We start from the raw sequence: 16,468 nt of genomic DNA on the forward strand, positions 1-16,468 counted from the left end.
TGTTGGGACTAACGCGTTATTAAGTAACGCATTACAGTAACTACGTTATTATTGTGGTAACGAGCACGGTAACTAGTTATTATGCCAAAACCAGGAACGCGTTACTCGTTACTGGGATTTAGATAGGCTCGTTATTCATTACTTCGTGTGGTGGCTATCGCGGAGCTTCCACAGATTCAATAACATTAGCAAGTGGTGGAAGCCAGCAGGTGGATGAGAGAAAGGGAGGCAAGAGGAGAGACCCGAAGCGGCCGCCGGTCCCAGTGTCAGGTGAACTGAACTTCAGGTAAGAAGTTATAACCTGCAGTCCATCTGGGTCAGATATGAACCAAGTTTAGGTGGAGTTTATTTTCGTTATGCTGACTTTTTTGTACTGCGTGCTAGCTAGCATGACGGAGTTTCTATACAGCTGGGTGGGTGCTATGTTACTGATGTTGAACTTTATTTTGTTCATAAGGTTAATTATTAGAGTTGCCAACCGTCCCGTAAAAAACAGAATCGTCTGGTATTCAGAGAAAATATTACGCGTTTCGTATTGAGGTGAAAAGGAACAGTTTGTCCCGGACTTCAGCTACAATGAAAAAGGCACAAAGCTGGAGTTATTCTGTGTTTACGCTGCACAGCTGCCTCTTCTTCTCTCATCCTCTCACCCTCCCTCTCCTGTTTCTACTTCAATCATGAAACTGATCAATGATCAGCTGATCGGCTTTTCTCTCTTGTTTATTTATCGCCCACTTTGCGGCAGAAAGAGGAAACCAACGGATGTCGCGGTAAACAACAGCAGCACTTTTAAGCTTGATCAGCTGTTGTTAGAATTTATTTAATATTAATTTCTAGTATCAGCTGATGTTTGCTGGAGCCACAGCTGTAAAGCTGCTGGTCATGATGTCGGTTTGGATATGTGGTGAGTGGGAAACATGAAGATGAAACCAGGAGATGTCCTTACTGAATCATCAGAGCTGTGATGGAGAAACAGGTTTACCTTTTAGTTAACATGAATGAGTTGAAGGGAAGTTATGAACTGTTTCTGAGAGATAAATAACACCAGGATCCTTTTTTAGGTAGCTGACAGCTGGTAACTGTGCAGGGGCGGGTCTAGCAAAGTGTTGCCAGGGGTCCATGTAGGGAATTAAAAGGGAAAGGGGGGCACAAGGAAATACTTTCTTATTCTCATTTAAAATGTCTCACTTTTAAAAAAATAATTATCTGAGTCTTACAACAAACAATTGATAGATTGATACATATATACCATCAGAACAGTGTACATCACTGTCACAACAGTATTTATTTTCATTCAAAGGCTTTATGATTTTTCCTATAATGGTGGGCCGGTCTCTAGTCAAAATGCCCGGGACGATTTTTTTGTCCCAGTCCAGCCCTGTATGCAGCTCATCTGCAGTCTGGTGTTACCTACATCTTCCTATTCAGAAGGCAGAATTTCCGAGTTCTGAGTACAATCGAAAGCACCACGACTGCAGTTTTTGTGTTGGATGTAAAAAGCAGGCTAGGATAGAATCAGGCGTGGGATTTCTCTCGTGGAAATGTGCACATTATTTTTTCCTTTCTATTGGTAGGTGGCACAGTGCACTTGTGGTAAGTAAGCAAGCTAGAAGAAGAATCTTGCTGGGTATCCAGTTACGGAAGCAACACATTAACAAGAGAATTCTGAGTAAAACCAAAGTTACTTTCCCTAGTAACTAGTTACTCTGAAAGTAACGAGTAACTTGAAGTAACTGAGTTACTTTTGATAGAAGTAACTAGTAATGTAACTAAGTTACTCATTTAAAGTAACTTACCCAACACTGTATATCACAGAACTTAACTTTGAGTGAGAAAAAAAGAGAAATAGTCTGGAAACAGATGAATTTTCAGTCACTGACACAGTGGGAGTTCTGGCAGACACGTTGCACTAAGAAATGTCTTATTTTTAGAGACTGACCTGAATGTATGTTAGATACTGGTCAACACTGGAGCACTTTGGGATGCTGTAGCCCTTGTAGAAGCTAAATGCAGGTCCAAACATTTCCTCACTGAACCACACCTTGGCAAAGGTGTTGAGGAGGCGCTTGTCATAGTCGTCGGTCACACGACCACCGTATTGAATCTCTCCAATCATGTATCGAACTGTGTTCCAGGACACACCCTAAGGAGATGATAAAACAGTGATAAAGGATGACAAAAAAATTGTTCATGAATGTGCAATATAATTTGTGAGCAGACTGAATACATACACAGTCAGAAAGCTCTAAAACTCCCAGCAGATGGCTGTTGTTGATAAGTATTTACAATATCCTTTCTTTAAATCTCAACCCTTTTAACATTTTTTTATGGTCAAGAGTCCTAATCACACAGAATAATAAGCATTACTCTACCTACCTTCTTAATATCCATGTCATCAAGATGGTTTTGAACAAACTGGACAGTGGCATTAAAATCAGCCTGGTTGAACTCATAGGGAATATTCCATCCCAGGGGGCCATATTTCCTTCTCTCCTGAACTGTGCTGTGAAGAAAGGCTACTGCATACAGCATCGGCCTCCACTGCGCCATGTTACTGACATCCAAAAGGTCCTGGTTTATACCTGGTCAGGGACATGCAGGTCAAAAAGATGTACTGCATGCCCAAAAGGAGGCTAAGTGTAACATCTACAGAAATGTATTGAAATAATCCATAACTGAATAAAGTCAGTTACTTCTAAAACCAAGCATTGCAGAAACATGCACACACAGATTTCCTTTTTAGCGAACAGTTAGGATTTGTTGCGTAAATGTGGGAGAAAAGATAGTGAACTGAATATGTCAGTCAAAATAATACCTTCTTTCTGATATAATACCAAACTGCAATTACTAATCGAAATCAGAATTCCCTAGCAGATCATTACATGGAGAAACCTTTGGAATGCAAGCGCGCGGATCCACACAGGTATGCACACGGGTGTTCACTGCTCGTAGACCCAAATTACACCTTTCTTGGCTGCTACTTCGACGCACATCTGTCCTGCGTGCTGCACAACAACATTGAATATTTAGTATTTACTGCTGTTTACACTTAGCTAGATTAATGCGATGGTGTTGTGTTTAGTATGTTGCTTTGTTTTTTTTTTCTGCTTGTTTTCTATAAAAAAAATAAAAAAAAAATTCAAGCTGTAGATACGATCTCAATTCCCCTCCAGGAACCATGTCATCTGAGCCAGGAAAAGACAGCTGGTTTCTACATTTTAAAGATTCTTTTCTTTCTTCACCCTTGTTTTGGACCAAAACACAGACTAGATAACTCAGACTTGTTTAAAATTTTACTAACCTTGGGTAACATGGATAAAAAACAAAATCCGGAATACAATAAATATAGCATCAAACAGGTGTTTCTCCCACATTTCCATCTTTTTATTCACTTACTTATTCCTATCATGGATATCACGAAGTAGAGGTGTTTTGTATATCTGCATCTCCAAATGTACACATCAATATTGGAATATATTTCATTCTCTTAGGTCCTCTTTCTTTATCACATAGATAAATTGGATCTATTAAACTGGCTAGTATTTCTGGACTTCTTTAATGTGAGCTTAAGTGAGCCAAACCTACCGCCATATGTCCTCTTAAGCCCTGCCTTGAGGCCCTGTGGTGGTTCATTGGTGAACTTGATGGACATCTGGAGAAGTGTGATGGGAAAGTGTCTGTGGACCTCAGTGGTCATCCAAAGGCGGAAGCTGTTGTTGACAAAGTCTGTCTCTGTCACAGTGTCCATGAGCTCATCCATGAAGTCCAAACCCAGGTGGCAATTCTGGAGTAAGGCCCAGCCACCCTGGGGACAAACACAGTAGTATGCCTATCATCCATGACGAAGACTATAAATGAGGAGTTCAAGAAAACCCTAAATAATTTCTATAAATTCCAAACCACATTTTTAGAGACAGAACATCTGTATTGCTAAAACAGCAGTAATATCTCACCACTCACATTAGCCATAGTTTGCTGCAGAAGCTTGCGTGCGTGGACCTCTTGTCCTTGACCCATGGATACATAACGGGTCTCGATTTTCAGCTTCTTCCCGAGTGCTATAATGGAGTCAGTTGGATCTGAGCCCATTGAAAGGAAGCAGATGAGAGGTGTTCGTGGGTCCGACTCCTCCCACATCTTCTCTAAATCAAGAATCACCCCTTCAGTGTATTTCTCCCCTACTGCGTCCATTATGTATTTACGGGCCTAAAGGAAAGAATATGATGCAAAGCAGATGTAATTTTTTAAATGCTTTGTAATGCAAAGAGTTGAGCAAAGTAGTCCAATAGTATATATTGGAATAAATTTACTTTCTAGAAAGCTGAGAACTGAGATAATTCTTCAAAGCATTTTCTTTACTGGCTAACTCTTTTTACCCTTAAGGCTAGGGCAACTGTGGACTGGACTGTGAGTTTAACAAAATAAATTGGACTCCAGGCTTGTCTTCAGTGGGCCAGAAAGTTATCCATCAGTAAAACTGAATATCTTTTAGCCACTGTAAATATTCAGGCACAGCAGGCTGGAGGGTGAAAGCTGTATAACAACAAGTTACACAAGCTGCTTCTTATCTCAAGAAGAGCTTTGACCAAGCAGCTTTCAGTGAAGATTAAGAGATTATACATTCTTGTTTTGTGGTCCGTGTCTCATTTATGTAGCTGTATTTTTAAGTCAGGAGGTATCGCTTCCCAAGCTTTAAGCCATTAACTCTCAGATTAGCAACTTTAAGCCTTTTCTCTTTCTTTAGTGGTAATTATTAATTTTAATTGCAGTCTACAGTATACTATTGAAAATGCACTATGATAGAAATGAGAAAAGTAGATTTACATTGCCTGTTCTACTTGTTGTGTTGTATATTATAAAGTAGGCAAAAGCATGACCAAAAAACAGACCAGACAACCAATGTTTGGCTTTCTAATTAAAGAAAATGGATTGGGTGACCCTTAGCCATCCTATGCTGCTATAGGCTGGTTAGACTCTTCTGATGCTTTTAAAGTTTACACTGCGATATTCATACTGTTAATATTTCCCTTCTCACTCCTGTAGTTTATGTTTTGTCCTTGGTCTCTCTATGTTCTCCTTTTCTCTCTCCTCTTTACCCCTCACCAGTCGCAGTAGATGGCCTCCCTTTCTGAACCTAAACCAGCTTCTGCCAAGGACCCGATCATTAATTCTGGAGCACCGTCACCAAAGGCTTGTTCACAGGGGAACTTATAACAGTTATTACAATATTAATGTTCCAAGGAACTTTTTGTTTTGAATTGGCATTATATAAAGAAAACTGAATTTAATCATTGTATCTGTCCTCTATAGCCATGCATAAACATGTCTCTCCTTACTTGTGCGATGGTCCTGTCAGGACACCAGCAGCGTATGAGGAGCAGCCGTCTAAAACAGTCAAGAGACTGGTCATAGGAGTTTGGGACTACTTCCTCCTCTGGGGCCTCCTTGTCAAACCAAGCCTTCCACTGTTTCTCGTTACGACTTATCTGTAAGAAGACTTATCTGTGACAAAAAGCTCTGACGTGGGAAACAAATATAAAACAGGGCAAAACTTTAACTGCATTACAGCACATCAAAATCTGCAGAAAAGATAAAAGAATACTGTGAACACTTCAAACATATTTAGACACAAAGTGATCTTCAAAGTGGCCAACAAAAGAAAGCTAATAAGTAACAACAAAAAAAGACAAAAGAAGGATGAAATGTACCCTGTTTGACTATGTGCACTCCCTCGCTCTCTCTCTGTGTCTCGTCTCCCTTAACTGTTTCCGTGTCCCCCTCGTTGTCTCCTCCCGTTATCTCCCTGGTCCGTCTCACCTCCCTGAATTTTCTTTCCTCCCAGCTCCCGTGTCAAGTTGTGTGACTTGGTCTCTGTCTTAGTGATTCCTGGTTTACTTTGATAGTCTTCTGTCTGGTGTGCATCATGTTCAGTTTTGTGTCCCCGTGTCTCGTTAGTTAGATCACGTTCGGCTGGGTCCCCTCCAGTAGTTTGTTCCCTCGTTTGCCCTGGTGTGTATTTATGTCTGCGTCTCCCTCTGTCCTGTGTCGTGATCTCCCTCATTTCCCCGCTGTGTGCTCTGCCTGCCTGTGTAGTTCATGTGTATTCCCAGTTTAATAAGTTTTGTATTCCTGGCGTCCAGCAATAAAGCTGTTCTGAGTGTGAGTCTGCATTTCTGTCCTATCCTGCCTGCTTCACACAGCAATTCATGACAATATAGCTGAGGTCTCATGCATGGAAGAAGTCTTATTTATGGCACTTCATTTTATAACGAGCACAGACAGACACAACATGTAATGCGTGACCTAACTAGATGATTATGCAATAACAGGAGGCCATGAATTGACACTGCTGTAAACACCATGTGCTTCCAAGATGCGATCTGCATGTGTGATAGCACAAAATATGCCAACAGATTGTGCTAATATTGTTATGTTTATCACAACGAAGCACAAAGGAAACTAGACTAGCAGAAGTGGCATGGCAATGGCACGGCAATAACCTTTTAACTGTATAACAGTGGATACAGCTCATCAATATAGCTTTAAACTCTCACATACTTTAGGATCAAATTTAGAAAAAAAAAATTGAGGATATACCCAAGACAGTTTAGCAGTCAGTCATAAGGTAACACATACATAGTGGAGGGACCAATTATTTGATCCCCTGCTGAATTTGTAAGTTGCCAATTTGTAAGTTTCACTTCCAATGAAATGAAAAACAGTCTCTATTTTTAATGGTTGTTTCATTTCAATTTAGAAAGACAGAACATCAACCAAAAATCCAGAAGAAACACATTACATAAAAGTTACAAATTGATTCACCTATCATTGTGAGAAATAAGTATTTGATCCCCAAGCAAAACATGACTTAGTTCTTAGATGCCCTTTTTGGCAGCCCAAATTACTGTCTACAGTTCAATCTACAAGATCATTTCTGAAGCAGTAGTAATTGTACTGTGCCCCGTTCTAATGCCAGACTGAAATTCACTTAACACATTAACAAGTAAAGACTGTTTTTGCTCCAAATTTATCGGAGATTCGATAATTTGAGACTGAGGGCAAGTGTTACTCTTCTAAAGGCTCACTTTTACATAACAGGTGAAATAGGCAGTTTTCCATTTTTTTTCTTGGAACAAAAACATAAAGGAAGCAAAAATTCAGTTTAATCCAATTCAATTTGATTTTAATTAAGGTTTATTTTTATTGCTAACTATAGGCTTTATAAAAAAGGAACGTTTTATTTATCTTAAAACAGAGGAAGTGGATAATTTTTTGAAATAAGATGGTTGCAATATGGTCTATAATTAGATGAGACACTTAGATCAAGCAAGGAATTTAAGAAGTAATTTAATGACAGAAACCTTAAAAGCCTGTGTTATGTATCCTGTTAATAGTGACAAATAAATTATAATTAAAATTGTAGTATCACCCTGGCTACAGCGATGAAAAGGAAGTGTGTACAAAGTCAAGACGTAGAAGAAGATAACTGAACATTTTCAAACATCATCACTAAATGCTTGACTAAACCTCAAAACTTCTGTTGAATAACTTAAACTTCTGAATAACATCGAAAGTCAGACCTGTCGTCACAATAATACTGCAAGAAAACTAGCCCATTCGCTTATACCATTGGTGTGTATCTTATGAAGAAATACACAAAGCCAACTTCAATGTCACTTTGCTAAAAGCAGAACAGTTAGAAAGTCCACCACCTCCTCCTTGTCTTTTTTTTTTTCACCACCTCTCTAATCCAGAGCGTTTCACTTTAATTTGCTACACAGCTACAACATCCAGGGGGACCTCAACCAGTCCAGCTTCAGTCCAGGGCTAATCCAATAACATCTAGCAAAAACGTTCCCCACCTGTGGGTGGATGTTGTTCTTGGAAAACTGCTTATTTAGGCCCAAATTATAAACTATCACCATTGCAAAAATTTCAGGCACCGACACATATGGTGGTCAAGTCAGAATCATAAATCACCTTAAATACGCATGTTTTTATCTTTAGTAACAACAGCAATGCCATGGATAACTGTGTGTAATCGAACAAAATTAGAAAAAATTAGGCAGGTTTCCTAATAAAGCTGTATTAACAACATCTTAACAACTAGTTTCTTTAAGAAATCAAGTCACTTCAAAGGGATAAAGCAAGCCCTGCTTCTAAATCTCAATAAAAATGTACCTTTAAAATATTGCTCATATTTAGGCATGTGTGTAATCTTGAAAAAGAGTATGCCCTTTAACGACTACTTACTGCAGTCAAAAAGCTACCTGCTGCTACTTAACATTAAACTGAGAGTTGCTTATGTTTGTCTATTAGCCCTGAAAGCATTAAAGTATTTTAGGGGTTTAGTGCTTTGTTTTATTGTTAATTACTCTTCAGCAGAGTGTGTTACAATTTTAAGACCTGCATATGAAATGCTAATCCAACTATCCCTGTGATTCATGCTTAAAAAAACCAAATGTCTATTTCCAAGTGCACACACACACACACACACACACACACACACACACACACATGCTCAGCCAAAAGTATTTGACTGGAAGTTTCTCCAACTAAGCTCATTTCACAGAGCACTGAGTTTTGACTCCACGGGGACCACAGTGCTGTCATTCATCCACAAGGGTGTGTGTATTTAAGTGTGAGTGACAGTCCATCATGATGAGTGTGTGTCTATGTACAAGAGGGAAATGAAGTGAGCCATGATGAGACTGATATTGACATGCTTACTAGAGCAAAGAAGAGCTGTGAAAAGTATTTAATAAGCACCTTGAGACAACTGCTGTGTATGTGAGTGTGTGAGTGTGCAGGTGTGTATGTGATAGATTAGAACTGCTATCTGAAGACTTAAAAGATAAAAGTCCAAGTGGGTAGACTTTCTGTAGGCTAAAGGACACTATCATACAGCTGTCAAGGCATGTCTAAATTGATCAAGTGTATGTTGTACCTGATCCAGTATATCAGCGAACTGCCAAAGTTTGCTGAGCTCTACAAGATTTAGCCAGGTCATGTCAAGGATCCATTTAGCTGGTTTCTGGGGGCAAGCCTTCAGATCCAAGGATGCACCTCCTGAATAATATGAACATGAACAATTACAGATATAGACACCTGCAAGTATAACTGGAGGATCCAATGCAAAAAATTCAATTTTAAACTCCCAAAATACATAACAAATGTAAAAATGTAAACCCAATCTTCAAAAACACAGAAAAAGTCATCAGAATTGTAATTTGTTGTTTATCAGGCCGGAGCTGACAGATGGTGAAGCTGCGTGCGTGCACCAGACTGTGGCTGTTCTGGTTCTGCCAGTTGCCATTGCTGGGTTTTATCCCCACAGTGAGGAGCACTCCATATCATATTCAGTGAACTGCTACAGTGTCAATATGTTCAAATTCTGCATAGTTTCTGTCATGAGGTTTAAAACCTGTCTACTCCTTGAAATAAACAATAAATATGGTTAAAGAAAAGAATAACAAACAGCAGAAACAGATGGCAATTTTAACAAACCTTCAGGCTGTTTTGATGTGAATGATAGCTTTACAGAAACCCTTGTATTTTCATTTTTATTTCAAAATGGTGTTTTAAAATAAATCTTAAGAAAAAGTAGGGAAAAACAGTTTTTGTCCAGATGAATATGTTTCAGAAAATCTGTCTGTTCATTCTAACAAGCCGTAAGAAATATCATAATCATGTTTACAACCATGTGATCGATCAAACAGGAAGTAGAGTGTTGTTAGCTAAATGATCTATTCGTTAGCTGTAGAATCTTTGGTTCTGGACAATTTGTGAGTCAGCACAGCACTGGCAGCCTTCATGCACTATGTGTCTCAGTATTCAGTGATCCCGCCCTGTAACTTTACATGGTCTAACACTTTGTAGTTTAGCTGATGGTGGAATATCTAGGAGTGAAGAAATTTCCCAAACTCACTTGTTGCAACGGTGGGATGTTGTTAAATTCTTAGTACTAAGAATCTTTGTCAATACAAGCCATGTTTTTTCATAGCTCAGAGCAGATGTGTTGAAACTCATAATTTTGGGTCTTAGCATTTTTATCTTTTATTTGTTTTCCTTCAGTGTTTGCATCTGCCTCTTACCTTTGATGAGTGTGAGGAACTCCTCGTGTTTGACCTTGTTGCTCTGCATGTCTATCTTCAGCGTCATCAGCAAAGTGAAAAGAAACTTGTGGTCCTCATACAGGCCCCGTGCTGCGTACTTATAAACTTCAAAGGTCATGAACTCTATGATGTTGGCGATCCGTTTACTTGTGATAGGGCTTTTAGAAGACCTTTTCAGGGAAATAAACAGGTCTTCTAAATAACATAGCAACTTGAAGATTCTGTTGCTATGTCATAAAATTATACTTGCCAGTAGTAAGAGTGAGAACTTCTCTAAAATCAAATATAAACTACTAGTAATGATTGCACAACTTCATGAAGTAATAACTTGCAGGTTTTTACATTAGAAAGGTATGGTGGTTTAAATGCACAATAGTTCCTTGATTTGAAGTTTGCAAAGACTTTCCAATATACATATAAACACACAACAAATTACTATGGGCAAACCAATTCATTAAGCAGGAAATGGTAAATATCAGCGTATCCTCACCTGGCCAGAGAAAGGTCAAAAAGTCCCAGGAACTGTCTAAGAGACGTCTGATACATGACATTCACCATACTCATCTCTGTAATCAGGAAGTACAGGATGCTGCCCCTGGTGGCCACTGGAATCACACAGGGAAACACAAAAGCACAAACTCCAACAAAACAAGTAATATCGTTCATGAGGACATTTTTAAACAGGTTTTTGAAAGAATGTTCTGTTAACTGTAGCCTCCATCCATCCATCCATTCGCGTCCGCTTATCCTGTTCAGGGTCGCGGGGGGCGCTGGAGCCTATCCCAGCTGTCATAGGGCAAAAGGCGGGGTACACCCTGGACAGGTCGCCAGTCTGTCGCAGGGCCAACACACAGAGACAGACAACCATTCGCGCTCACATTCACTCGCACATTCACACCTATGGGCAATTTGGATTAACCAATTAACCTATCCCCACTAACTGTAGCCTGTATTTTTTAAATTAAAACCAATATGTCTCACATTTGTGTAACTGAAGGCTGACTGACACTTTGCAGGCTTACTTAGAAAAACACACAAAAAAAGAGGGAACTTTGTTTTTAAATCATTTTCATTTTCACTTACCTGGCCGGTACTCCTCTCTGGCTGCGTTGATCTGGATCTCAGTCTCTGCGGCAATCTGTAACTTCTGAGTGACTTCTTCAGCCGTACACTTCGTGTTGCTAAGGACAAGAATCAGACTCTCATCATCAACCAAGGAACCCTAAAAAACACACAAACAATTTTTTTTTTTTTAAAAACGATTATTTTTCACAATTTATATCTTATAAAGCAAAAGAGAAAAAGAAAAAGAAGGCTGCAAACTATTTCTAGTTTTAATTAAAAAACGAGAATGCACAAAACTTGGCCCCAACCTCACCCATGCAAATGAATAAAACATTTTCTCACTGGTGGCAATGTAGTTAACCATTTCTAAAAAGAACATTTCTGACACATTGCGGTTTCTTGCCTGTGTGCTCGTCAGTCGGTAGAGAAGACTGTCTTCTAGTTCCTTCATCTTTCTCTTGTTAGATGTCACATCTTCCAAGAGGTCTGTCCTCTCCTTCTCCAATTCCTGGTGTCATAAAAGCAAAGAAAACACAACCACATGAGCAGATATAGCTGCAGGATGGTGCTAGAGAAAGCCTGTCATTAAAATCAAAGGTCTTTGATTCTGCATTGCTCTGATGAGTTGATTCTGTCTGTGGCTTTAGACTCTTCTCCGGTGCCTGTCTATCATGGTGGCCTCTGGTAGCTGTCTATATTATTCTTACTAATATCTGCAGCCGGGTGAAGGTCAAGAAGCTGAGATTTTGGCAAAAAAAATTAATAAATACCTTATCTAAATGAATAGATGAGCAGAATCCTTATGAAGAATAAAAACGCCCCTAGAGGAGAGATAGCCTCAGGGTGATGATAAGACCTGTAAAGCTATGTTGTCGCCCTTTTCTCCGTAGTCCTAAGTAAGCCCCAGCAAATGACTCCAGCTTACCTCTTCTAAGTGTCCAAAAGTGTTATTTCTGCACTGGGGAAAGCAGGTCTTATCAAAATTTACACCACAGTCTTGCCTGCTGGGAGCATAAATTTGACCAGCATGCTAAATCCCTTTTAGAGTATGAGAGACAATAATTGTGATATTTTGTTTTGAGAGTGCGAGAGATTAACCTAAAACAAAATTTGTCTTGTTATCTAAGTCAAATTTAATGGTGGCTCATAAGTAGGCCGACTATCCACATCCCATTAAACTGACTGCCTTTAAGCGGGTATAAAAAAAACAGTCACCACTTCTAAGTGGCAGGTGTGTTTTAAATCAATTAGATTGCTATTTTGATTGTAGATTACAAGCATATTTTCCTAAGAACTGCTGTGTTGGACACTATCACAGCAGGTTGTTATCAATGATAAATGCTCTTTACATATAATGTAATATAATATAATATAATATGAATACACAAATATTTATGAAAATGCTTTTTTTTTTACATTTCCTATAATTTTACTTTTACTATGAGAATTATTATGGTCAAGACAGCAGGCTGGTTTGAAACCAGTGGGTCTGAGAGGACAGAATTAGTATTCATACCCTTTCTATTACTGCATATGAATGATTTCAATAGCTTACAAAGACAGATGTAAGTCATACTGGAGCTGAAAGCTGTGCGTAGAATTGAAGTTTGACTGAAAGTAAAAAGAAACGATTCAACAGTGATGTTGGGTTTGTGAAAACTGCACAAATTGTAAAGACAAGAAGCAGGGCTTACAGCTGAGGTAGTAGTTTTAGCTCTTATTTGATTAAATCCAAATTTAGTACACAGATACAGTAACAAGCCTCTTCCCATCTGGAATAAATCTTTCATTTCATGACCAGCTATCAGCAGAGGGAAAATTGCTTTTCTGTAACAGGACCAGCCTTTTCAGAGTGACAATCAATGAGTCCTGCATTTGGTGCATTTATAATTCACTAATCTATTCCCCAGTGAGACTGACGTCACTTGTCTGTGTCTTTGTGCGTATGCTTGGTACCGATACACGTGAGCACTATTTCTGGGTTACTTTTATTCCCCACTCACACTGTGTTTGACCAAAGCAGGGCGGTTGCAATTGTTTGTATTCAAATGGCGTTCTGATGTCACAGTACAGAGAAAATGAGATTGGGAAAGATGTAGAGAGTCTGCATTTAAATGTTGTTCAAGATTTATTTCAGGTTCTACAAGGATGCACATAAGCAGTATTAATGCAGGGGTACAGTCTAATAGTACATTATGCTAACCTAATTTAAATATGTTCCTTAATTATGTATCGTCTGGCTTTAGTGGCTACCATTTTGAGTACTTGTATACCTGCTTTTCAGTGAGGATGACTCTGCCCAGCAGCTGGTCCTCCAGTCCTCTCATGGTGACAGTGAAGTCAATGATGGAGGTGCGCGCACTTATTTCAGGAGTGTAAGCCGGGTTAGGCAGCTTGGTGGTCATATACAACCTGAAGCCCTTCATCACATCCACTTCTTTGTCACCAAGCTTCACCTGCAAGAGGGTGTATGTGTGTTATTGTTTAGAATATTAAGTCTTACAAATAACATAATAAAGAGCTCAGAGTTGGAATTACTGGTTGGAGTTCTGGTTTTCCATTGGAAATTAATGTGGGTGTATTTGGATGCTAAAAGTTCATATTTTTAGCATCCAAAAGTGCAGAATTAATTTAGAGTGTTCTCATTTGTGTTTTCAGGAAATTGGAATTGTTCAAATCTTTATTAGCAACACAGAAAATACATTTGCGCACAATATAAATGTTTTTTCTCCAAAAGCGCAAACCATTTTTTCCATTAAAAACATATGAATGTCCTGTTGTACCCAGAGTCTACTTCCAAAGCTTAATTTGGGGTCGTCATTTAGGCTAATGAAACCAAAACCACTCAAACTGTGATCTGCAATTTTCCCAACTACAATTATCTTCAACGTTACATAAAATTGAAGCTGCAATAGAGTCAAAATCGGTGCATTTCACATCTCAGGAACAGGAAGCACTCTGCAAAAGTATGCTGCAATTTCAGCCTTCATCCTGTAAAATCATTTGATTTTTTTATTTTTGTTTTTTTACTAACATGCCCCCAAACACCCACAACTCACGCAACAGCATCAGGTAGCTCCAGTTTGTTTATTTCGCCCCCCAAAAAATAATATTCATTCAAATCAACCAACATCCCATCTGCACTGGCTCAATGCTCCACAGCCTGAACTCCTTTGCATTAGAATGTGAGCTAATACAGGATACCGAATGCACTTTGTGTACTGTATTTAATTTGATGTTACTTTAACAACTGATTGAGTTCGATTTATGTGGTGAATTTAACTTGTTTGGCATCAACAAAAATGATGGAAATAAAAAAGAAAAGGAAGTTTCATTATGCAACAGAAGTCTGTTAAAGTATCGACACTTGCCCTTGTTCTAAGTGGTGACATATTGAATGTTTGTTTCCCTGAGTATGTCTTAAAATTTTATATTTTATTGTATTTTTTGTTAATGTAGCTTTCAAAACTGTCTGAACACCCAAAGCAGAGTCAAGAGAACCAACTGTGCCTTTTTGACAAGATCTAATGATGCCGACCTTCTATAAAAAACAGCAAAATAAAGGAGGAAATAGTACAATGTACACTGCACAGTGTAAACCCTTTTCCCAGACTTACCAAGTACATTTTAATCTGTCTCAAAAGAATTAATATGATCTAGGAAATGTGGTCTGGCTGCCAATGATACTCATACTTAAAACTCTCTTCTAGTCGACACTACCTGTGCAGTGTCAGCGAGAGAGCTTGTTTTTCTCTGTCTGAGCTAATCAAGCTCTATCAGTCCAGGTGTGACAGCTGGCGTGCCAAGGAGAAGCTGGCAAAGTCTCATCATACTGACCACTAGTCTTTGAATATGCCTGCCAATTTCATACCCTTCTAACTAAAAGTAAAATCTAACACATGGATCTAAGTAGGATTATTTCGTTCTGTGTTGTTACCTTGTAAGTGGAGCCGGTTTTGATGAAGTTTTTCTCAAGTATGTTGTCAAGCGCAGGGTCCAACTCCTCCCCCACATCCTCAATCAAAAGGGGTCGACCAAGAGACAAACTGTCCTCTAGGTGGTTCTTGAAGTACTTGTGATTCAGTGAGGTGATCTGAGATCAGACAAGAAAACACATTTTAAAATGGTAATTGTCTGATTTCAATGTGCAGTTTGGATGACCACCACCACAGAGCCTGATATTGTCCTGAGGATATGAAATAAATGGGCTAAATGTGAGAAGATTTTACAAAACAGACAAAAATACTGATTTTACTGTACGATACAATAACCTTCCTATGTGACCACAGCAGCAATAATATTTGTCTCCAACAGGAGTAGGAGACACATGTGTGGTTTCCTCACTTTTCCTTCAAAGCTACAAAGGTCAGCCTCTATGTGCGGATTCTGACTGTTCAAGCTAACAAAGAATTACTTTTCAAGTGAGCCATTTTTAGAAAAAAATAAATAAACTTTTTCTAATGATGTGACCTGAAGAAAGGGTTGAAACCTACCGCTGGAGGAAATGTGTCTCCAGGATGCTCATAATGGGATTTCAGAATGCATTCACTCGGCTTAGAGATTGCCCCTAACAGGGTCAGCGACTTTTGCTTAGCTTATTATGTCTGCAGAATTGGTGGTAGTTTTTTTGTGGGGGGTTTTGACATTGTGCTCTGTATACTGGATAGCAGGAAGGACCAAGGGCATTAAAGAATTTAGGACCACAGTTACTAACAAGCAATGATGATCTACAAGGCCAGTAACATTGTGGGGATGGAGCTGTACTCTCTAAATGTGGTGTCAGAGAGAAGGATGTTTTCCAAGATAAGGACAATGCTGGACAATACCTCCCACCCAGTCACAGGAGCACGTTCAGTGAGAGACTGAGATTACCCAAATGCACCACTGAATGACACAGGAAATAATTCCTGCCGGTGGCTCTCTCTCTGTAAAATTCATGAATCTAAACCACCAGTACACACTGCAGTAGTTGCACACACTTATGATCTGCACATCCTATACAGGAATATAAGGGCACTGCAATTTCAGCTTTGTCTATATTCAGTGTTGTCTAATATATTGGGATATTTATAATTGGAGCTATTTTCGTTTATTAGAGCTGTTTTGTTCTATTTTTAAATTAGTATTATTTCATTGGTACTTTAACTTGGTAGTAACTGTTCTTACTTGGAACTGTGAACACACAATTTCCTCTAGGATTCTGATTCTGATATTAGAGGCCACTAAAAATCAAAATGGGCACAGGACATTTGGACTGGTGAAGAAGACTAGGTATAATGCAAAAGGCT

The 16,468-nt window shown here is 38.9% G+C and overlaps 1 protein-coding gene across 1 annotated transcript in view; it reads right to left on the reverse strand.

The window, feature by feature from the left end:
• dnah5 (dynein, axonemal, heavy chain 5) overlaps nucleotides 1-16,468 on the reverse strand; it is a 101,346-nt gene that overhangs the window by 21,833 nt on the left and 63,045 nt on the right. The window contains exons 72-83 of the mRNA XM_082550836.1: nucleotides 15,118-15,273; nucleotides 13,454-13,636; nucleotides 11,584-11,688; nucleotides 11,199-11,337; nucleotides 10,606-10,720; nucleotides 10,095-10,285; nucleotides 8,948-9,069; nucleotides 5,337-5,486; nucleotides 3,961-4,206; nucleotides 3,586-3,805; nucleotides 2,377-2,582; nucleotides 1,940-2,143 (exon numbers count right to left, since the gene is read on the reverse strand). Coding sequence (XP_082406962.1) covers nucleotides 1,940-2,143; nucleotides 2,377-2,582; nucleotides 3,586-3,805; nucleotides 3,961-4,206; nucleotides 5,337-5,486; nucleotides 8,948-9,069; nucleotides 10,095-10,285; nucleotides 10,606-10,720; nucleotides 11,199-11,337; nucleotides 11,584-11,688; nucleotides 13,454-13,636; nucleotides 15,118-15,273 — 2,037 coding nt within the window. The remainder of the gene's footprint in view (nucleotides 1-1,939; nucleotides 2,144-2,376; nucleotides 2,583-3,585; nucleotides 3,806-3,960; nucleotides 4,207-5,336; nucleotides 5,487-8,947; nucleotides 9,070-10,094; nucleotides 10,286-10,605; nucleotides 10,721-11,198; nucleotides 11,338-11,583; nucleotides 11,689-13,453; nucleotides 13,637-15,117; nucleotides 15,274-16,468) is intronic.

This window comes from Aulonocara stuartgranti, assembly GCF_965226115.1.
Source record: "Aulonocara stuartgranti genome assembly, chromosome: 11".
Lineage (NCBI taxonomy): Eukaryota > Metazoa > Chordata > Actinopteri > Cichliformes > Cichlidae > Aulonocara > Aulonocara stuartgranti.